The sequence below is a fragment of the Pyxicephalus adspersus genome, chromosome 4 (assembly GCF_032062135.1).
Source record: "Pyxicephalus adspersus chromosome 4, UCB_Pads_2.0, whole genome shotgun sequence".
Lineage (NCBI taxonomy): Eukaryota > Metazoa > Chordata > Amphibia > Anura > Pyxicephalidae > Pyxicephalus > Pyxicephalus adspersus.
In genome coordinates this window covers 108,034,051-108,058,311 of record NC_092861.1, presented here as the reverse complement: position 1 = coordinate 108,058,311, position 24,261 = coordinate 108,034,051, and the positions used below count along the sequence as shown (strand labels likewise).

Genomic DNA, 24,261 nt, shown 5'->3' with positions numbered 1-24,261 from the left:
GCTTTTGGTACAGAAATCTAGACCTCAGTGTAACGCTCAGGTGGTTAAAATCTAAATTTCCTGGCCGTTCCTGAAGAAATAGTTTGAAGAGTAGACTACCTTTATTTAAAATACATTGCTGGACTTAACAGGTTTCCACAGTCTTCTATCTAAGAGATTTAGAGACTTTTTTTTATTTACAGAGCAGTAAGGGCTGAATAAAGGTAGGGTAATGCTAAATATCTGTTTTCTGACAAAACCTTATTTTACCTCATAACTTTTAGATTTCAATTTACACTTACAATTCACTTTTCCAACTCTGTAACGAGTGGTGTTTTTCCTCTACTAATTCTATAATATTTTTGTTAATGTTATATTATGAGGCCTTGTCATTAAATTTAAACGTTAGTTTACAAAGATTACCACACAGCTTGAAGCCCTCGGTTTTTGAGATAATACACTTCACAAGATTGAAGACAAATTGACAGTTTGTAAAATAACAATGGATTTGACAGAATAATGTTCAGTTCCTGGAAAAATAGATAAATATGACACATCTTGGTGAAATTTTTATTTGAAAACTGAACATTTTTAGGGGAAAATTATAAGGGAAAATAGGTTGTGGTGTGATAATAAAACATTCATCTTAGTCAATCACGTCTCCTAATACTTTATATAAAGTATTAGAGCTCTTTCTATCACCAAATGTGGAATGTAAATTCCATTCTAAAAAGTAGCATAATGGCTAAATGTTTATGTAAATAAAAAATTCTAAAGTAATGTTGATTTTAAATTTAACCTATAGTTACAGTTCCTTCTAATCTTGCTATGATGGTGCAGGCAAATCTTGTTGTAGAATACCATCACTCAGTCCCTGTCCTCCATTTGTCCTATTTTCATTGTACCTGACTTTAGCGGAGACTACATGTGGCTGTTACAGCTTGTCACCAACAGGAAACTCTCCTGAGAAACTACATGCGGGCATCACTAGAGCATAAAAAAAATGGAAATGATCAGCTGCTCTGAAATCCAATAAATAGTACAAAAAAGTACAAAAAATACAAAATATTTAGTTATTGCTATATGTATACATATACCTTAGCACTTATAAAACAAGAGCATAGTTCTTTTGCCATAACATTTTAAACAACCGTCAACCCCCATGCTCACACCCTAGCCTCCAGTAACAAATTATATCTCTTTCCTTGCTCCATTTAGTTACATGTGCCAGTGAGGCTTCTTGTTGGCATAGTTCTAGCAGTCATTAAAGTGGAACTCAACTGGAAAAAAAAAATCACATTTACCTTAATTCGGCAGATCTCTCCATCCTGTTGGGGATGTGCTCGATTGGGTCCTGCACCGACCTGGAATCCTCCTTCGTCCAAGTGCGTCAGAAGCCGACATCCTTCCTTGTCTTTTTTCTTCTGACTACATCCCGATCTTGCACTGTGCAGGCGCAAGACCAGATGACGTAGCCTGCTATAAAGGGGGGAAAAGAAAAAGCAGATATCACTGCATGCGTGAGATCAACAACCCCCCCCCCCCCAATGTACTACAAACCCCCTGCTCTGCATGCCGGCATGCACGAAAGCCAGGAGCCTCCTGGGAAGAGTGATATAGGGTATCCCAGGAGGCTGTGCCGCGGTGATCAGGATAGAAGGGTAGGGGCTTTAAGAGGTGCCTTTAAGAGGGTATTGGACAAATTTCTGAAGGAAAAGTCCATCATGGGTTACTAGTCCTGATGGATATCTGCTACCTCCTTAAAGATGTGAGCCACTGTGAGATACAGGAGCTGGACTAGATGGGCCATTGGCCTGATCAAGAGGGCTCTTCTTATGTTCTTATCAGGTTATCAGTCTTATTAGGTTGGTGCTCATTACTGATGTCGGGTTAAGGATTGGTTTTGTCATAGAGAGCGACTGCTGGACATTGCATGCATGACATCCACACTTATTGACATTTGTTCTGTGCATTCAGTACACAAAAGGTTACAATGTCATTGCATAGCAGCCGGGTGCGTTTACCTGACATCACATGACCCGTGTATTGCTCAATGTGCTGGGATAGGATAGTGTGCAGGGTTTAGCCCTCTATGGCCCCTATGTGTGCTATATGAGAGGACAGGACAGACATGGTACTCGTTGTACTGAATTGTCAAGGGGAAATTTGTATTGGCTGCTGTACATAGGAACCAACCTGGGCTCCTGCTAACAGGGAAATGAGAGCTTGTATGGATGATCGAGGTCTGCATACCTCCTGTGTATGGGAAATGTGCGCTACACCTCCACTTCATTCTATTGTCTGGGAGAAATGTCCTTTTTTATGATTTCCCAAAAAAGCATAAAATTAACACATCTCTGAGATGCCACTTAGCAGAAATACTCTTGAATATCAAGTCCAGCGAATGGCAAGTGATGTTAGTCAGCAGCTCACCACTGACTTACAAAAGGAAGCCTGTTACTCAAGATGCTTGGATGAAAGCACATATATAAATATTCATGCAAGCCTAGCAAAAATTTTGCGTTATGCTGTTGGTAACATCATGAGAGAGGAGCTGGTGAAACTGGTGTCTTTGCCTAAAAGAACACAAGGGATAGATATCTACAATGTTGCGATGGAGGCTTCTTTTTTGTCACAAGACATAAGACCAGAAAAAGTGGTTTCACTTGCTAGTGATGGGGCAACTTCTATGGTGGGGGCAACATCTGGTTTCATACAGTTCTTTGTTAAAGAAACAAAACATCAAGTCATTCAGTTCTATTGTATTATACAACAAGAAGCTCTTTGTGCCAGGGGAAGCAGCAAAATATTTGACGATGTCCTCAAAGATGTAAAATAAATGAAGAATAACATGGCTTGTGCTTTGAATTTTCCACAGTATCAAGCACTCCTTGAGGAGGTCCAGACAGTGTAATTGTTTATCTATGCGCAATAATGTTTGGTGACTGAGCAGAGGACGAGTCCTGGAGGAATTTGTAGCCTGCTTGGATGAAATTAGGCTGTTTATGAATGAAAAAGGGCCGGAATATCCTCAGCTCACTGATATGACCGGGCTTTTTTATTTTTTTTATTTTTTTTTTTTTACAGATTTTATACTACAGTTCATTGTACTCAACAAACAACTACAAGGTATAGGGAAAACAGCAGAAAGCATGTTTTGTGATATCAATTCAAAATGATATCATTTTAAAGAAAACTGCAGGTTTTTGAAAGAGACCTGGAAAGTGGGCTGCTAAAATATTTTTAAAATCTAAAAGTACATTTAGAAAATTCCACATTTGCAGACAATCCTACAAGCCATCAGGTAATCTACAATTAATTTTCTAGCGTTGTGTAGCAGCTGCAAAGGTGAATTTTAGTAACAGATTTTTACAGTTCCGTAAGATGGAGACAACCCTGTGTGGAACACTAGAGAAGATAAAAGGGATGACAAATGACAGCATAATTAGTTTTAAGAATGAAATCCTTAACCTCCCTAGCTGTTCATTTCTTTCCGGTTTTATATGTCTAAAAGCGGTACATTGTTTTTCATGAAAATGTATTTTACAAAATATAATAATATGAGTATAAATAAGTTTGAAACACAAAACCATGTAAAAATAATAAATTGAATAAAATAAAAAAAATATATTTTTTTTTTAAAAAATTATACTCATACTATTATTATACTGTAAAATAAATGTTCATGAAAACAATGTACTGCTTTTACACATATAAATCCAATGTATTGCATTCAATACAGTTATTTTGTATTGAATGCAATACAAATGGATTTTTAATATCCCGCCCCGCCCCACCGGCAACGTACACACGCACCGACATCACCAGGAACTCCCCCGTTGACTCATCGTGTGCAGAAGAAGCCGGAGGAAGAAGACAAAGATCGTGGCGATGGACGGCGCGGGAAGCCGGCAGATCAGGTAAGGCTGTATTTACTAGTACTTCCCAAAGGTTTACCTACCCCTACTAGTGTGACAGCTTTTAGCAGCTTTTTGCTACCCTGAGTCACACTTTGGGGTTACGGCTAGGAAGGTTAAAGTGTGGAATTGTCTACCAAATAATTTTAAGTCAATAAAAGCATTTGGGTTTGCTTTCCTTACTTTTTTGGATCATTTCATGCTTGTGAGCAGTTGTTTTCAGCTTTATTTCATATCAAATCTGACACCAGAAACAGTCAAACAGATGACCTGAGTGCTGCATGTGTTGCTCCCAAACTTTGAAAGTATGAGCCAAGGTTAGATAATTAGCATGCATACAACAGCAAAAATTGCATTAATTTTTCAAGAGCATGCCAGACTTTTACCGTTCAATAAAAAGTTGTTGGATCATTGAAAGCTCTGTTGTTGTGTTTTTCTTTTAAGATAAAAGATGTTGAGTTGTTTTTTCAAAACTAAAACCTCAGTATTCAAGTTAAATTGCCATGTTGCACTTTGCAATAAATAAGTGGATTTTGGGTTGCAGTTTGGGCACTCTGTCTCCCAAAGGTTCTCCATCACTGGCCTATACAGTAGCTGAAATGTAAAAACTGCTGTACTCCGTAAGGGGTTTACTGGTAGGAGATAGTTGTTAAAAAGTGGTTCAAGGGCACAAAAAAGGGTACTACTATACAAAAATATTTTTTAATAATGCCCTTTGGATTATTATTCATTTTGATTACCTAAAGTGCATTCTATTGTCTAGAAGTTTCTTGACCCTAAATATTCTTTTTATATTTTATAGGCAAGCAAAGTGATTATTACTGAGCCTTTGCAAATACTCTTGTCAGCAATATGCTTTTCATTACTTAGCTGTAAAATAATAGGTTCCTTTTTTTTGCACCTGAAGCAACATAGAATATTTTTCGTATTGCTTCTATATCATACATTTTGTTAAGAAAATTTAAATCATAGATCTTGAGACCTCAAAGACATTAAAATTAAATCAGTAAATGTTTTCCATTCAACAGGTCCCAAAACATGGAACTTCAATTTATAGATTTAGGTACACTTGCATGCAAGTCCATACACTTAAAGAAAAACTAAACTGAAAACTGCGAAAAAATAAATACACTTCCCTTCAATCCCGCAGGGCAGTCCGATCCATCTGGGGTTACCCTTTTATGTAAAGTGAAATTTCTGAGTTTAGGTACGCGTTAATTTTAAGGTTGTGCAGCTGTGTGTTTTAGTTGCATTTTTGAGTTAATTGATTTGTATTTTTCAATGTATTCCAGAGCAAAGCATTGTCTGCTGCAATTCTGAGCACGCTTGTTCTTGATGGAGAATCCGTCTACAGCTTGACAGCCAATCCAATCTTCTTAGTGCTGGCCAGAGTAATCCTTGTGAACCTGAGGAACAAACTTACAGCATTCCAGGTAAGAAACGATCTGTGCCTGAGGACATGTTTGGCATAGATTATTACATTATTGTGCATTTAAGCATTTTTCACATGGCCTAAGCAAAAGGAAAATGTAAATTTTATTTAATGTCCACTTCGTACACAAAGTAAATATAACACATTTTCTTGGGGGTTAAACACTCAGTATGGATGGTCCTCTGTATTTGATTAGGCATTTGAGTATTGATTAAACTAATCATGTTAAATCCAAATGTAGTTGTGTACATTAACACATATTCCAGTAGATTGTTTTATAACATTTACTTTTTACCATTATTGAACTCATAAAGGCTTAAATGATAATAAAATATTTTGAAAATACTTTAGGTTTACATCAAGCACTGGCAGAGGGCGAGTTTTGGTTGATAATCCTCCAGAAAAAGATTTCTTTTGTTTTGTCACGGAGCTACCTCTTTTAGTGTACGTATAAAGTAGGAAAGAAAAGCGAAAGAAAGACGTTTTGGATCCAAGCTTGTTTTGGTATAAAACATTATGTATTGATACATAAAAGTTTTTATACATAATTATTCAATAAAGTACATTTAAGCATACATCCAGTCTAGTTAAAAACGGCAGTCGACTGGAGTATATTTATTCTAGACATCACCTTCTGTCTATGATTTTAAATAATAACCGTAAGAGTCATAAGTAAACCCGACGCGCTTCACCTCGAAGGGCTTTCTCAGGGGAGTGCAATCTTTAAAGACTTTATGGTCTATATGCGAGTATAAGACATATAAAGGAAATACAAAATCAAAAAGTATACATATATATCTATGGTATAGCATTATCACCAAGTATCGATAGTATATGTTGCTTATGGGAATATATATTCCCATATATAACGGGTATTTATGTATATTATTTACATCATAAGGCTTATTTGTAAGGTCAATAATATATAACGGTAACCAAAGGGTTGTAAATGGCTTAAATCATACATTCATACATGGGTATGAACTAATACAGTTTATATATAAAAAGTGTGTGCATAGCAATAGTCAATGAAACATGCCTAATGAGGCTACTTGCGTTTTTAAGGCAATGACATGAAAAAAAGAGCAACCTATTCTTCAACATTTATACTAAGATTCTTCCTGCCTATCGTGGGGACTTGCGGGGGACGGGAGCCACCTTAGCCTGTGGCACTTCGGCTCTTATGCACAGGAACATTCCTATTCCTGTGCAGTAGCCAGTCCTCTCCTCGGTATGACCCGCCTCATTATGTTACCATTATATATTACTGACCTTACAAAATAAGCCTTATGATGTAAATAATTTAGGTAAATACCCATTATATACCCATGAGCAACCTATACTATAAAATATACCACATAATAAATTCACTCTTTATGTATAATACCATCTCTATACACATTACTAAAACACCCTAATTATTCAACCAGATATGAAGATTTGATTGTATTTTTTAATATCATTACTTGGTGATAATGCTATAACATAGATAAATATGTATACCTTTTGATTTTTATTTTGTGGTCCATATGCCTTATACCCGATAGTTTGATTACTTGATGAAAAGGCTACAACACAGATATATATGTATACTTTTTGATCTAGTATTTCCTTTATATGTCTTATACCCGCATATAGACTGTCTAAAGTCTCTAAAGATTGCACTCTCCTGAGGAACCCCCATGAGCCGAAACGCATCAGGTTTACTTATGACTCTTACGGTTAATATTAAAAATCATAGACGGAAGTTGATGTCCAGAATATATATATATTCCAGTCGAGTGCCGTTTTAAACTAGACTGGATGTAGGCTTAAGTGTACTTTATTGGAGATATATGTATGAAAACATTTATGTATCAATACATAATTGATGTTTTATAGCAAAACAAGCTTGGAGCAAAAACCTCTTTCTTTCATTCTTATTTTCTATTTTATAGTTACATCAAGTACTAATTGCATCAAAGTTTCCAGTTGTAGTTAGTAGGGGACAATTACAAGTATTTGATTGTCAGAATTCCCTTACAATTTTTTTAGTTTCCTTGCACTGCAGAGTATAACTTTTAGGTGGCTAAAAACAAGAGTTTTCTTCCCCCTAAGGGAGGATTAAGGCACTTTATTTATTTTCACCTTTTTGCATAGAGACACTCAGGAGAGGCCCAAAAGATCATCAGTTTGTGAAATTCCATTACCAACAACCATACCATGTTGAAAATCACTTAACTCACTTTTCTTCCCCATTCTGAGGCTTGGTGTGAACTTTAGCAGGTTATCTTGACACTGGCTAATTGCTTATATTCATTGATTTACTGTCATGTGAATGGCTGATCACTAACCGGTTCACCTGATGAAGTGGCAGAGGTGTGAAAGAGTGTTTGAAGTAAGCACACAAAGGAACACAAAATAGTGATTTACACATGAAAACATGCGAAAATTCATATCCAAAATTACTTTTTAAAATACCTAAAAAATAATTTGTTATTTGGCATTCCTCCCCTACTGGACATGATAGCTGCCTTAAACACTTATGCATTCTTGTTTCAGGTCATTTACTGGTAAAATATAAGAAAATGTTTTTTTTTTTGTTGCAGTAAAAAAACCTATACAAAGAGATAAAGATTGTCTTCCCTGTTCTTCTGAAAATGCTTGTTGCCTGACTTTCTTTGACTGTAATACTGAATATATGACCTGGGACAGATACAAAGAATAGAAAATCAGAGTGAAGTTAGAACACCTGATTTGCATACTTGAGTCCAAATCAGTGACTTAAAAAATAAGAAACCCATTAGTTTAACATTATTCTAAGAGAGCTAGCATTTTCAGAAACGGTGATCAGTAGTGGCGGCTTTCATAATCTCCACTTATTTGTATCTTTTAAGGTAAAAACAGAAATAATAAATCATACTTAAAATGAAAATACTCCTTTACCTTTAGGCCTGAAATGCTTTGGAATGTGTCAGACATATCCTATTTTAACGTTACCGCTGTGGTCATATAGCCTAGTTAATCATGGTCAATGTAGACATTACTTGTATGACTTGTGTATTTCATTTGTTGTTATATTTTAGTAATGTGTACCTTGGTAACACAAATATGTTCACAGTCATTAGGCTGGCATTAGTCATTTTCCTGAATCTTTTAAACTGCTTATCTTTCAGATGGTGTCCTGGTGGAGTATAAGGTGCGTTTCCATTCACCAACAATTACTTGAGGAGAGATCTTCTGAGCTGTTTACTGTGGCACAAGCCAGTATAAATGAAGGTAAACCAGTTAAAGTTTAATAGCTGATTCTGTCTATTGCAGTTTTTTTTTCATTATTTGTTTATACACTGCTCAAAAAAATTAAGGGAACACTAAAAACATATACCAGATTTGAGTTGAAGTTGAAAGTTGAAAATCTTTTATTATTAATATTGTTCTTTGATTTAAATTAAAACCTAAGAACAGTCAATTGAAACCATCACAAGTCATCTCATTACTAAGGAGTAGATTCAAAATCACACTAAAAATTAAAGTAAAAACTGAAATAAAAGAGTTATTGTGTGAATTTCATCACAATTCATAATGTGACTTTGACAGTGTGTATGCCCCCCGTGTGCCTGTATGGACTCTCAACAATAGCAGGGCATGCTTCTGATGAAATACTTGATGAATCATTGGAGGATCTCCTCTCAGACCTTGATTAGGGCATTAGTGTTCTCCAGGATGATCTGTGGCACTACTTGGTGGAGTCTGATGCACAGATACATATTATCCTGGAGAGTCCCCATCGGATCAGGTCTTGGGAACATGGGGGCCATTCAGTGGCACTAATGCCTTTCTCATTCAGGTAAGATGTAAACACTCTGGCCACAATATTTTGCTTTCTTTTGAGTCTCTGAACTAATATTTAGTTGTAAAACCACTGTTTTTAAGAACTGCTGCACATCTCTGGTGTATGGAGTTGACCAGTTTCTGGCACCTGTGAACAGATCTTTCAGCCCAGGATGATTGCACTGGATTATTCACTTCTTCTGCATTTCTTAGTTTTGCCTGGGAGACAGCATTTTTTATGTGATCCCACAAGTTTTCTATTGGATTAGGGTCCAGGGGTTGGGGTGGACACTCCACAACATGAATCTTGTTGGTCTGGAACCAAGATGTTGCTTGTTTACTGGTGTGTTTGGGGTCATTGTCATGGTGAAACACCCATTTCAAGGGTATTTCCTCTTCAGCATAATATAACATAAGACAACATGAGCTCTTCAAGTCGAATCTTGCTTTTATCAGTCCACAAAATGTGTAATTGATTTTATGGCTAGTCAATTTATTGTCAAATTATAACCTCTTTTTAGCATATTTTTTTCAACATTGGGACTTTGTGGGGGCTTCTTGCCTATAGCTTGGCTTTACATAGGTGATTTCTAATTGTAACAATACTCACAGGTAACTTTACACCTTCTTTGATCTTCCTGGGGTGCTCATTGGCCAGGTCCTTGCCATTTTGGCTATTCTTCTTTCTATTCAAATGGTAATTGTCCGGTTTCCTTTCAGGTTTGTTTGCCATTTTAAAGCATGAAAATCATTTTAGCTGAGCAAACATCTTTCTTGTAATTCTTTGTATGTTTTTCTCCTCCAATCAACTTTTTAATCAAAGTATGCTGTACTTCCAAACAGTGTCTGTAATGACCAAATTTACTCAGGTAGTAGGTTTTCAGGTAGTAATGCAGTATAACCAGCAATATGTAGAACATTTGTTGCCCTCCTTCCTTCCTCCCTCCTAATAAGCACCTTAATTGACACATGCCTTTTTGCAGAACTCTTTTTTTCTCTTTCTGTAAAGGAATAACACAAATTTGGTACATTTTTGTACATGTTTTGATTTGGAAAAGAATGTGCAGTGTTCCCAATTTTTTTTCTTTACATGTATGGAAATAAAAGCTATAATAAGGTTTTTGAGCTTTTTCACTTTCTTAAACACGCTGCTTTTATTCTACACACACAGATTTGTCTTGGTCTGGAGAATGTCATATCTGTGGGTACCTTGAAATGCAAAAAGTAGAACAAAAGAAAGCTTTGTTTTATATAACACACCAAATGTGATACTGTGAGGGAAGATCAAGAATACACAGTGACAAAGATAAGTAAGGGAATGGCAAAGAATACATAGTTTTGTCTGCTCAGAGAACGTGGAGAACATTTATCATAAAAGGCTTTGTCTGCCTCACTGAAGCAATATTTGGTGATGCCTTGAGTGCAGATTACACTTGAATTACTTTCAAATCTTTTTTGTGCTCTATTCTGTTTCTTGAGATAATTATGTCCCAGAAAGTGTCTTAGATTTATTGTGATATTTTCTTTGTCTTGGCAAGTTTTCTTGTCTGTACTTTTTTACTTTACAATAGTTCACATTTCATATTTCATCACACTTTCTACATGGGAAGAATTTTGGCATTGATCCGAAAATGTGCTTATCCCATACCTTGATAGTTTTTCTTTTTTTGTTCGCTTACTGCTCATCACTGCAAAGTATTTCAGAATTCTGTCTGTTTGATCTATCTATTGTGAAAACAGGGGACTATTAAAATGGCAATATGTTTTTCGAATTAAGTTGAATGTAGCCTAGCACTCGCTTAACAGCAAGTTTTCATGCTCCAGCAACTTTGTAGCAATTTAGGATGAAATTTATTTCACTTGGAATCTACTTCACATGTGGCTGGAAAAAAAGTTCATTACTTTAAATATTGGTTGTCTGGTCTTAAAGTCTAGGTTGAGGTACCAGAAATAACATAATAGTTTAATAGAGAAACACTTAGTACATGCATTAGATCCCTTCCCATATAGATTTAGTTTTAAAAAAGTAATCTCCTAAAACCAGGTCAAATTACATGGCTGTCCTGGTTGTTTCCAAAAGCTATAGCCTTGTGAGGGAAAGAAGTATATGATCCCCTGTTGATTTTGTACGTTTGCCGTCTGACAAAGAAATGACCAGTCTAGAAATGTAATGGTAGGTTTATTGTAGCTGTGAGAGATAGAATAACAACAAAAGAACGCTCAAAAACCTAGTGCTCAAATGTGAGCTGATGTGCATTGTAATGATGAAATAATAATTTGAAACCTTATCAACCAGCAAGATTTCAGGCTCCCAGGTGTCCTCACTGTATGCAGGTAAAGAGCTGAGATTAGGAGCACCCTCTGTAAGGGAGTGCTCCTAAACCAAGCTTGTTACAGTACCTGTATAAAAGACATCTGTCCACAGAAGCAATCAATCACTCAGATTCCAAACTAGCCACCATGACCAAGACCAAGGAGCTGTTCAAGGATGTCAGGTACAAGATTGTAGACCTACACAAGGCTGCTCTGGGCTACAAGACTGTCGCCAAGCACCTTGGTGAGAAGGTGACAACAGTTGGCGTGATAATTCGCAAATGGAAGAAACACAAAATAACTGTCAATCTCTCTTGGTCTGGGGCTCCATGCAAGATCTCCTCTTGTGGGAAGTGCAATGATCATGAGATTGACGACGAAGCAGCCCAGAACTACACAGGGGGGAACTTGTCAGTGATCTCCGGGCAGCTGGGACCATAGTCACCAAGAAAAAAATTTATAACACACTACGCCGTGAAGGCCTGAAATCTTGCAGAGCCCACAAGGTCCCCCTGCTCAAGATAGCACATGTACAGGCCCGCCTGCAGTTTGCTAATGAACATCTGAATGATCCAGAGGGGAACTGGCGTGTTTGGAGGAGGAGGAATGCTGCCTATGACCCCAAGAACACTATCCCCACCTTCAAACATGCGGGTGGACACATTATGCTTTGGGGGTGTTTTTTTTGCTAAGGGGACAGGACATGTTCACCAATCGAAGGGACAATGGACGGGGCCATGTACCGTCAAATCTTGAGTGAGCACCTCCTTTCCTCAGCCAGGGCATTGAAAATCGGTCTTGGATGGGTATTTTAGGATAACAATGACCCAAAACACACGGCCAAGGCAACATAATGGAGTGGCTCAAAAAGAAGCACATGAAGGTCCTGGATTGGCCTAGCCAGTCTCCAGACCTTAATCCCATAGAATCTGGGGGGGCTGAAGGTTCGAGTTGCCAAACATCAGCCTCGAAACCTTACTGACTTGGAAAGGATCTGTAAAGAGGAGTTGGACAAAATCCCTCCTGAGATGTGTGCAAACCTGGTTGTGAACTACAAGAAACGTCTGACCTCTGTGATTGCCAACAAGGGGTTTGCCACTAAGTACTAAGTCATGTTTTGCGAAGGGATCAAATACCTATTTTAATTATCACAATGCACATAAAGTTGTGACTTTTGAGCACTGGGTTTTTAAGGGGTCTTTTGTTCAATATATAGACAGTTCAACAAATATTTTTGGGACTTTTTAGGCATTTCATCAACCAAATTTCTCAAATCTATTGAATATTTAAAATCAAAGCTTATTAAAGATTTACACATAAAATATTCATAAAAAACATTACATAAATTTTAGTAGCTCCTCAATCTTATATATATAGCAAGCTCATTTAGACTCGTATATATATATTCATATATATATATGAGTCCAAATGAGCTTGATTCCTTGTTTGGAATCAGGAAAAAAAGCTGGGTGTGAGTCAAAGAAAGGGCAAACCATCCTTCATGGCTGTGATTTAAATGCTGCAGCCTATCTGTTAGCATTACATCATTCACAAACCATCAGACACCTTTTTGCTCTGGAAATCAAGAATGATGGATTATTTGGCAATGATGTGTGGAGCATAGTGTTAAGTTTTATGAGCTGGTTTGATAGTGAAAAGTACCTGTGATAAATGTATCCTTGACTTTCTGATTCACAGTCCCATATGTTTGTCTAACTGTATATAATATGGTGCAGTCTCTGGAAAGTCTTTAGCAAGAATAGCCAGTTAACTAATCACAACCTGTGGAACTGATCAGTAGATCAATGATATGATAATACTAATGTAAACTTGTGTATAAACTATATTAGTATTATAACTTTACATTGATCTTTAGGCTCTTTAGGCTGGGATAAACTTCTTAGGCTATATTTAGGTTAAACCAATAGGAGGAATAATTGTTTTAATAAACCCAGTGATTGGTTGATTGATGTCAGTCAGGAAGACTGTTTTTCAGCGAGCACTTAGTCATATGCGGTATATTTTTTATAAAATTTAGATTACCGTCCACGCATACAGCAGATTTTATGTTTGCAGGGAACCTGGATCTACTTCCAGCCAAGGATCATCACTAAGACTACAAGCTTGTGGAAACCTTGTCATTGTGTTGTTTTTAAAGTGCCACACAATATTTCCAGAAATGTCTTGGCAACATCCAACAATAACTGTTCCACAGGCCACTTGGTTTAATGATTTATATGATTCCTACTTAACCAATAGCCATCCAAAGGGTTATGGCCCTATTTATAGAAATGAGAAGGGGGGGGGGGAGTTACCTACACACAAGCTAGTCTGAAATTTGAATTTGGCCACATAGAAGTGATCACATGCAAACTTTCAAGTATACCTTGAATCCCCTTCAAAAGTACTCCTTTCATGCAACTCTTTCTATTCCTAAAGGAAATATAAAACCACTTATGGGGTGTATAGTTAGAACCCATGTTTATCCCCATCCCAAATAGAAATGGTTTGAATAGTTCTCTTCCTCACTCCCATGAGTACTGTAAAAATCAAGTTTGCCTTTGCTAATGTAGTTTTTTCACTTTTTCCTTTTTTAAATATGGCATTTACAATCTTGCAAGCATTCTTTTTCCATACTTATTTCAGGCTTGCTTCTAAAACTCCCTTGAAATGTTTGTAGTTTGTTAAATTCTCTTTGGCTTTGTATGGCGATGACCTCATTATAATGGCACACGTTTCTTCTTGTTTTACTTCAATTTTGTAAATTGATATCACAGTAAATTGAAACCAGCCAGTCTGCTTCAGTAAAAAGTTATTGAGGTGACTGCCACTCACTATGATCCAGGTAACCAAGTGGAAAACACATTTTACCTTGAATCAGGAATGTGCAGAAGGAGCAGCCAGAAGCCTCCTGGGATGTGCCACAGTGATAAATATTCTTTTATGTAAAGTAAAACCTCTGCTGATAGGTCCACTTTTAATAATAGCATGGACTGTTGATCAAGAGAATAGCTAACTGCCATAGGGAATCAGACAGCATTTTTTCCTTGTTGGACCAATTTTTTCCACGCTTTCCAAAGGTTATTTTCTTTCTTTCATCACAATCAATTGTGAATAGAGGGTTCTGAACATGCAAGTTTTGTTTTTTTGTCCTAACTCTGTAGGAGTAACATGGGTCTGCCTATTAAATACAGATCATGGACAGAGTCCCTAATTTGTAGCTAATCCACCTCAGTGCTTTGGCATTATAAACCTGTGAACCCAAAACATTTGCTATTTTTAACTAATCACATCCGGTTTAGAATTATGACTGGTGTTTCTGATGCCAACTCCTGCAATAAAGAGACATATAGTAAAGGTATGAGCAGTGGCAAGACGCAAGTAAGTTTAGTCTGCGGAGAAATTAGGAATTCGGCAAGGGCTTTTCAACCTAAAGAGCCAAAAACAGGCCAGATTTTCATTGAAACATTAATTTTCAAACTTTTTATAAAACATACCTTACTTAATATACTGCTGTTTTTTAGAGAACTATTAAAAATATGTATGGATGTCGGCCCTTTGTGTTGGAACCAGAACTCTGTATGATCTGTATGATATGTGTTTGACCTTGACTGATTACTGACCAACATCAATGTTCTCCATAATTAATAAAAGCCATTTTTAAATGCTCTTATGTGTTAGTCAAATAATGTTGAGTTTACTTGGATGTCCTCAGGAGCACCAAAGCTCTTCCCATAATATTTTTTCAGTGAAGGCCCAGAATGCTGTCAGTGCAAACATGCAACAAGAGATGATCAGAGACTACACAATTGCTAAAAGAGACAATCAAACTCTGAAGATATGCTTTAGAAGGAAGTCACAGAGACATGATCACTTCTTTTTTAGCCCCTCACAAATCATTGCTTCCATTTTGTTCTTCCCGAATCTACCCTAAAAAAAAAAGAAATGCTTGTTAAAGCACCACAACAGATGACTATATGCAAAGATACTGAGGGTCATAATAAGTGCCAAAAAGCTTGAGGTTGGGCAGCAGTGTGTTAGATTTTTGTCTGATAAAAGCTAATTACTTTTAGACACTTCTAATAATGTCATTGTAGATAAAGAAATCAGATTTGAACAGTGTACTTTCTATGGCCATTTTTTATTTTTCAACCACTTTTGTTTTTAGCATCCTTTTTATAATGTGTGGTTGTGATAAAAACACTAACTGTTTACTTTTACGCTGTATTCTATTGTGCCTATAAATATTGGTTGTGAAAGCTCTGTAAAGCTACTATAAAATTGAATTGCCTTTCTGTGCATTACTTTTTTATGTACATTTTGAAGAAAAGCTGCCATAATGTTATGAGTTGATGCGTCTTTCCACCACTACAGTCACACACATTTTTGTGTTACAAATTTTTAAAGGGTTTTACTGCAATTCCAGTACATGGTATATGCTGGGGGAGTAGCATCCTTTCTTCAAAATTGTATGGGGTATCACAATTCCTTATTTAAAGCCTTTTAATATTTTATTAAACATACTATGTTTAATGCATAGTAAAGTGTGTAAATAGTGGGAAATGCTGTAAATAATGCATCAACATTTTTATTTTTTTTTACAGTTCCCAAAATTGGAAACCTGCTTTCTAAGAAAGGAGCCCAAGATTTATTTTTGCAACTTCAGCTGGAATGTGGTTATTTGTCTCTCTATTTCTATGAGTATAAAAAGGCTAAAGAATTTCTTAATCAAGCTAAAGACTTGGCCAAGCTAAAGATAAATTTAACAGGTAAGGTCCTAATTTACAGATTCTGTTGTAAAAATATTTGAAAATTATTATTTTTTTTATAGATTTTTTATTTTAGACCGTAGGTGCTGATAATCTACCCATGTATAAACTAACCACAGCTGAAGTTAATTATATTTTTCAGATATGAATGGAATAGGGTGTAATTTGAAACATCTTTTAGTGTCTAAAAGCAACTCCTAATTGTTGTTTTTCGCAGAGACACAGGACATTTGCAAATATGTGGACAGATTAGGCATTCATCATAATGAAAATATTCCTTTTAATCTAAGCCAGTTTAAAATAATTGGATTGCAAAGAAGAAATGTGCAATAATGCCTACTTGCAAAAGTCTCTTCCCAGGAAGAAGTAATGTAAATAAGCAAGTACACTTTATGTAAATTGTTGCCTTTTTAAAACATATTTAAACCCCCCGAAATTTTTTTGTTGTAGCAACCATGGCCCAAGTCCCGTTGCTTTACAAAGGCCAGGGTCTGCACTCTCCAACTGTGTGTTTACTTATTATTAACAAAGTTAATGTAATGTGATTTCTTTAGTGTGCCGTATATTTCCCCACTAAAAGGCACAGGCCCTGGTCCCTTGTTTTATTTGCTTCCTTAGTTAAAAGCTAACTATTTTTTTTTCATAGCTGGGTTTTCATGTCCCTGCTAACGTTTGTCTCTCCTGCTAATCTGATGAGCCAGGCACTTGTTACTGGTAACACTGCTCATAATCTAATGAAGTAGACAATAAGAATATTCGGGCTGTACCTTTGTGATGCATCTCTCCTAGGCCACCCTTTTGTTCATCTCTGGTTAAGATCAAAAATTTTACAGAAGAGAAGAATACAAATATTTCCAGACTTGCCACCATTTGCTGACAATATCGCTTTAAATGCCTTGAGAAAATTATGCATTCAATCAGTTCTTTAGGGTGACCTCTTTTGAAGAAAAATATTTCCTGGCCACATTACATATTCTGGATGCATTCCTCTTTGTGGCAATTTGGGTCCTGTATTCCCAAATGTTCCTGTTTCATTGATTCACATGTCTCCAGATTGACCAAGAAAAATATGATTCTCTGACCTTGTTTATCTGGTCACCAACACTCTGCGCTAGCCTCTGTACTGATCATCCTGTTTCTACATCATTCCTGCCAATCCCTGGCTTCACTGGAAGTGGATCACAAGGAACTAATATTCTGCTAAAGTTGGATAATCAATGGCTGATCCTCAACTTTTTCCGTATATCTATCTTCTAAAACTTTCTGTGTCATCAGATATAATATGACCAATAGTTTACATTGTTTTTGATCTCAGTTTCACTTCAAAACACCTTCCAATTACCAGTATTGTTTCATGCTAGCTCTCTGAAATTTTAGAAATTGTTAAAATGTTACAGCAAAGGGGGTTGGGGAGCAGGGGGGCCAGTGGCCACATGGTGGGTGGGGGAGTGACGGGGGACAGGCTTCAGAAAGTTCAATGACAGGGGGGTGGGGGAGGGGGTTTGAAGGTTAGCAGGTTAGTGTGGCGCCAAAAGACAGCGTGGGAGATGCGGCGAGAGGTGAGGTCTACGCTTGCTTTGAGGGACCATTGGGGGCGCACTTTAGGAAGAAAGTGTGGGAGCGCGTTTTAGGCCGTAAGTATGTAGACATTTTTTCCTTGTAGCCTTTGGATCGTTTTATATTGAGTGGAGAGGGGCTGAGGGGCGCAGGGAAGAGAGTGAGCAGCAGCATTATCGTTTGATTTCGCGGACATTTTTTAATTGGCTGCAAGCGTTCAGCATTCTTACAAGCATTGTTGGGGAACAGCAGCCGGAACAAAGTGCGGCGCTGTTCTGGTATTTGGATACGGTAAGTGAGACGTACAGGCTTTAAGGGGGCACAGCGTGATTGCCGGTTTGAAGTTAGGTGTTGAGATTGTAAAGTGGATCTAGGCTCGCCAATTAAATCCAATATTTGGTTAACTTAGGTATCCAGTTTAGATAGCATCAAAATATTCTGGTGAGGAAAAAGAGAGGTTCCAATAAAAGGAAGGCCTCCCCAGCATCCTGTAAAGTAACTGTAAGATCTTCCATATTGTAAATATGCTGAATTCTAGAGAACCAATGTACTATCGTAGGGGGTCTCCTGTAAACCCCAGAATACAGAAATACAAGCCTCCAGCATGCGGACAAATACAAATGAGCGATACAATTTACAACTATATGTATTGTGATAAAGGATAAAAACACCCTGGTTTAAATAAAAAGGATAGATTGACGAATAGCTTTTTTCAGAGTCCCTCAAACCTTTCTCCAAAACAATTTAATTTTGGAACAATCTGTCTGAGATTTCTTGGAACATAGTATGGAGAAGGGCTGGTATAAATATCTTAAAATTTGATTCTTGATAAACCAGGCCGATTGAGGATGTGCGCATCAGGGCCAGAACGTTTTTCATGTCCTCTTGTGGAAGGATAATGGAAATCAGTTTGCCAGGTTTGTAGATAGTAAGGGCATGTGCTAGATTCCTTAGTGACCAGAGTAGTATGTCTGGCTGGGCCAGACTTTACACAAGTGGTCTCAAAGCTAGATGGTGAACAAGTTAAACTTCGAGGGGGAGGCTCTGAAGACAAAAAATTACATAGTCATGGTGTCCAGGTGGTTTATACACAGAGTCCAGTAATATGTCTGGATGTTTCAGCCAAAACCCAGGATGAAAGTAGTAAGAAACTCCGACACCTTCTGTTCATCTGTAGGGCAATACCTGGATCAGAATGTCCAGGAGGGAACAGTGGGTTGCCTATGATTGGAAATGTGTTTGTGTGAGTAGGGGGGGGGAGCCTTAAGTTTTCATATTTTTGCATAGGGTGTGAGGAGAACTGTTGGGGAACCTCCTTCTGACACCATGGTAACGCTATAAAGGGTATATCTGAAAAAGATTGTTCACTCTTAACCCACTGTCCCTTTAGGGGATGTCTATTCCAATCAATCAATTTTAAATGTTTGGCCGTATAATAAAGATATCCAGAAGGCCCACCCTGTCTTGTGGCCTAGAAAGACAAAGGTATTGATATCTAAGTCATGTTTTTTCCCCAGGCCAGATGAATTGTCAATCATGGAACATAAGGAGAAAAAAAATAAGGAATAGAGATGGGTAAGGTTTGGAAAAAATCTAGAAATTTCGGCAGTATAGTCATTTTAATAATATTGCAACGTCCAAACCACAAGAAAGTTCCTTGTGACCATGAGTGAAGATCATTCCTAAGACTTTGCAGAAGTGGGGTAAAATTGAGGGTGTATATATTGATCAGGTCACTGGTGATGGGCAATCCTATATATGAAAAAGCAGAGGATGTCCATTCAAAGGGGAAAATAGTTTTAAGATTAGGAGCAATCTGTCCGTGAGTGAGGGAGATTGTTAAAGCTCAATGTAGCTGGTGACTATTAGGTGCATAGATATAAGAAAACATATATTTAGTATCATATATAGTCGACCGTAAAAACAATACCTGTCCCACCTCATTCTGCCATGGTTCCTGAAGTTGGCAGGGCCTATGTGTGGAGATCCTATGACACACCTTTAGAAAAAATCTCTTGTGACATCTAGTTACCGTCTTTTCTGAAATGTGTTTCCTGTACAAATTTTTCTAAAATCTTTTCTGAAATTGTGTTTTCTAGTGTTTAAAGTTACTCACTACAGTTGTTCTTTTTTTTCAGAGCATTCAGCCCCTTGACTGATTACATTTTTTATTCCATCATCCAATGTCACACATTTTTAATAAAATGTATTTTACGTATTTTGATAAACCTGTGAGCCATTGGCTAGAATAAAATGGATTTACCACCTGCATTTAAAATATCTAGTTAGATGGAAGTACATGTACTTATTCTCCACTGGTATAGCTAGGTGTTGTAGACTTCCAAGATCCATAATACGTATGAGCATTTATTTCAAATTGTTAATTATAAAAGAACACAAGGGGTCACCATTGAGCTTTTATCTCATTTGTGAAATATTTATCTCATATAAGTGAAATAGTGTAGCTGGTGCTGAGTAAAGCCCTTCAGGTTTTGTCACTATGGCACTATAAAGTAAACTCTGATAACAACTGGTGTTTTATCAGTAACCAGCCCTAAAGTACTTGGATTTTCTTTAAATGTTTTTTTTAACAAAAGTAAGCACTTTCTCAGTATCTCAGTTTAACAGAAAATAGCATATTATTATTTTTAAAACACCTATTCAGCAAAATGTGATGGTTTTATTAGGATGTTTGTTGACAGTTTTACATTGCTAGACCAGTAGAAGTGGCTTTCATTGCTAATTGTTCCATTGTGCTACTTCTAGTATCTGCTACTAAGATACTGTAAATAAAATGTTAAAAAGAGGGGCATCTGTAGAGTCAGCCAAGGACCGAATATTCCTATGTAGTTAGGTAGCACTATTATAACTGGTCTACAAGGGTGAATGTTATGATTGTTACAAATACCCTAGTTAGTACCCTAGCTAGTTTTCTTTATGAACAATAATATGAATTAATAATTACTGGTAGTAACGCATCATTTCATTTTAGCAGCATACAGCTGAAGTGTTACCTGTAATTTATGGCTGAAGTCTTATATTTTATAATAGCTTCCCATAGTCGAAAAATGGGTGGGCATTCCCACCATATGTGTAACATGGTTTCCCTTTGAGACAGGCAATAGCAACAGGTGTCCGAGGACAAGTCGAGATACAATGTAAATCTGTTGGGCAAAGATACCATCTGTAGAGGATCTTATAATTGGTCTCCTGAGCTTTGCATGGGAGGGCCAATTTGTGTATAAATAGCCTTTCTCCCAATCAGAGGCTGAAATAGGTGCACTGATGTCTTCTTCCCAATATCTAATGTAGATCAGGAGCCACTGTCTTGAAGAAGGATATTGTTTATTAGGGAGAAGGTGTATGTTGGACTATCCAGTGACCTAAGTATCGTCTCTAGTGGTGTTAAATTCCTATGAACAATTTGTTTGGGTGTGAGGTTATGAAAGAGAATAGTTGTCTATAGTGAAACCAGAGGGCTAATCTTCCACAATCTCTATCTTAAAGGGATAAGAAAGGGCGGAGTCACCCTTGTTGGAAGTATGTTTTGGAGATGTTTATTTTCCTCAGACAAGACAGGAAATGTTCTGAGCCCATTGCTGGTGGAAACGGGAGGTTGTCAAAAAGAGGTGTTAGGGGACCTAGCCTAGTAGACAGTTTACCAGCTTGAAGTAGGTTATACCACAATCTTGGTAAATCCTTTGTTAGGCCCGGAAGGTGGTGTTGTATCTGTAAAAGGGAACAATACAAAAATGTAAATGTGCTGGTGATGTTCTTTTTATACTATAAACATTTTCTTAAACTTCAATTTAAAAAAATTTAATATAATTCAATGTTTCCAATATTGCTGCATGAACTGTAAACCCTGTATTGTAATACTGCATAGCCAGATTCTTGCCAATATACAACTCTAAAAAAAAAAAGAATATTTTTACAAGTAGTATGAGTTATCAAGCATTTTTTTTGTAGGGCATGGAATAACAATATCTTTTTTGCCCTAAACGTTCTTCGCATTAATGTACCCGTACATAGAATAATTAGGAGAATGATGGAGTCTTGAAGATGCTTGTTTGCACTGAATAGGTGATTATGTTGATGTTATATATATATATATATATATATATATATATAAAATATGCCTCCTGATTGATGGGTCTTCCATCTGTTGTTCTGGGATTATAGAGTATGTTGTGGCCTTCATGTACTGTGTCTTTCTCTGTTGATGAACACAATTAAGTTATAGAATCCATAACAGAAAGTTATTTGGTTAGAACTCAGTCATCCGGGTAACTTAACATTTTTATTCAATAATGATAAAATAATAAGTTAATACTGAGCAATGATTTGCAATTTACATTATTCTATATAGGCATATTGGTTCGATAAATAAATTTGGTTGCTATTAGTGACTATACTTTGCACGTTTTCTTTACCTTGAACTTGGCTTAATCAGTTCAGAACCTTGGCCTCCGATATCAAGCTGATTGTAAAGATTTGAAGTGGTTGACATGTCTTCCACCACAGGCCCATTGATAGAGGGTGCAGGTCTGGCAGCCATTGGTGCTCAATTCTAAGAAGCAATAAGCAATAATTGTGTAGATGTTTTGTTGGTAGACTTTATAGCCTCTCTTTTTTTTTTTTTTTTTTTTTGGTGAGGCTATTTGTGTGCTTTTTTTTTTCCTTCTATGCACCAACCTCCTCCAACAGCTCCATGCACTAACACCAACAGCTCCCCCAAAAAGAGTCAAATGGGTCTGTAGTAGTCATTGGGTCCTTAGTCATAGTAATAGTCATAGTAATAGTCATGGTAATAGTAATGTAATAGTCATGGGTCCTTCATAGTCATTGGACCTTCACGGTGCTTTCTGTACACTTCTTGACTACCTCAGGCTTCAGTAATGTTTGCAAACGTTTAAGGCAGGCTACTGTTGCGAACAGAACGACTCCTGCTTGTTGTTTGATATAGGTGGCCCTGCCTTTTGAAGATCTTTAAAGGTTTCCTGTGATATCTGTCACCAAGATATTAGCATTAGGTCTTGGAAGTTGTACATCCACTGCTGGTTTGTCTATTTTTATAGTGCACCCTGCTGCCATCTCTTCCCCTGGTATATGACTCACACAGTTGACCAAAAGAAAACATGATACATTATAGCAAGCCTTTCCATCTCTCCATGGAAATGCTTATCTGTCCACAGTAAGTTCTTAGAACAGTGGATAGGGGTCAGCATTATGCCTGGTATGGCGCTTTGTTGCCCAATTGCAACAACCTCTTCTTTTGGAAGTTTGTACTGGTATGTATGTACTCACCACTTTAAACTGCAAACAACACATTTTTCTGATGCTCTGGTCTAGCCCTCCAAACAACACAGTTTGGCCCTTGTCAGAGAGACTTAAGGTGCGTACACAATATATATATATATATATATATATATATATATATATATATATATACTCACACACACACACACACATATACACACTGCACAATAAGATAAAATGCTGTTCCATGGTTTTCCTTTCTTAAAATCTTTATTTTTAGCTTAAGTGTCCTTATTGTAAAACCTGCATAGAAATGAACATGTTTTTCACAGGAACAATTACAGCAGTAACATTAAAAGTCATTATTAAAAAAAAAGAAATTATTTGATAGGTAAACATCATTAATATTTGTATCTGGTTAGTTTTCATATCTGGGACCTTTGGAACAAAGGATTATGTTGTCTAGCACCTTTTATTGTGCTGTGAGGGAGAGTCTCCACAGTATTATTTTAGGTGTAAGTGCTATGGAATCATTACATTGCTGCATAGTCACTGGTCACTTGTCACCTGCAGTGGCTGTGTTTAGAGATAGCTTGCAGTCTGCTTTTTATCTAGGAAGGGTTAAACAACTCAGTGACATTTTCATATTCAGCAGAACAGAAAAAGACAGAAGCTAGGACTGTTCTCTGACAGCTGGTAAATTGATATGAATCATATCTTTATTTCCTGCAGGTGCTTTGGGGAAACGGACACGATTTCAGGAAAACGACTTGGCTCAACTTGTCCTAGATGTGCAAAGGGAAGGGGATTCCATCCTATGCAAAGGACTGACGCCCGCTCCAACCCCTGTGGAGAACTTGCCCAGGGTAAGGAAAAAGTGATCTCAGTCATGCTTCCATCTTTATTAACCGATTCATTTCTACGTTCAGTTTTCAGAGATCCTGTATTTCAATCTGTTACGTGACTATTTCTATTTCTAAGTTGTATTTTTTTTATAACCTATCCATTATTGGTGGAAAGATTAATAAAAAATAAATGGACTTATTTTTTATGACAATGTTTTGAGAATTGATAATTTAGTAAAGCAGCAACCTCTAGCAAACAGATTCTTATTGACTTTAGTTTAGACTGTCTATTGTTACATTGGTTTTATTTACCTACTGAAACATGATTCTATAGAGGTCAAAATATATATTTAAGCATATTTAGCATGAAAAACACATTT

At 36.8% G+C, this 24,261-nt stretch overlaps 1 protein-coding gene across 1 annotated transcript in view; it reads left to right on the top strand.

Annotated features, from left to right (window-relative positions):
• Nucleotides 1-24,261, top strand: part of TTC27 (tetratricopeptide repeat domain 27) — a 183,843-nt gene that overhangs the window by 26,674 nt on the left and 132,908 nt on the right. Inside the window, exons 5-8 of the mRNA XM_072409253.1 lie at nt 5,189-5,329; nt 8,484-8,586; nt 16,056-16,220; nt 23,769-23,902. Of these exons, the coding sequence (XP_072265354.1) occupies nt 5,189-5,329; nt 8,484-8,586; nt 16,056-16,220; nt 23,769-23,902 (543 nt within the window). The remainder of the gene's footprint in view (nt 1-5,188; nt 5,330-8,483; nt 8,587-16,055; nt 16,221-23,768; nt 23,903-24,261) is intronic.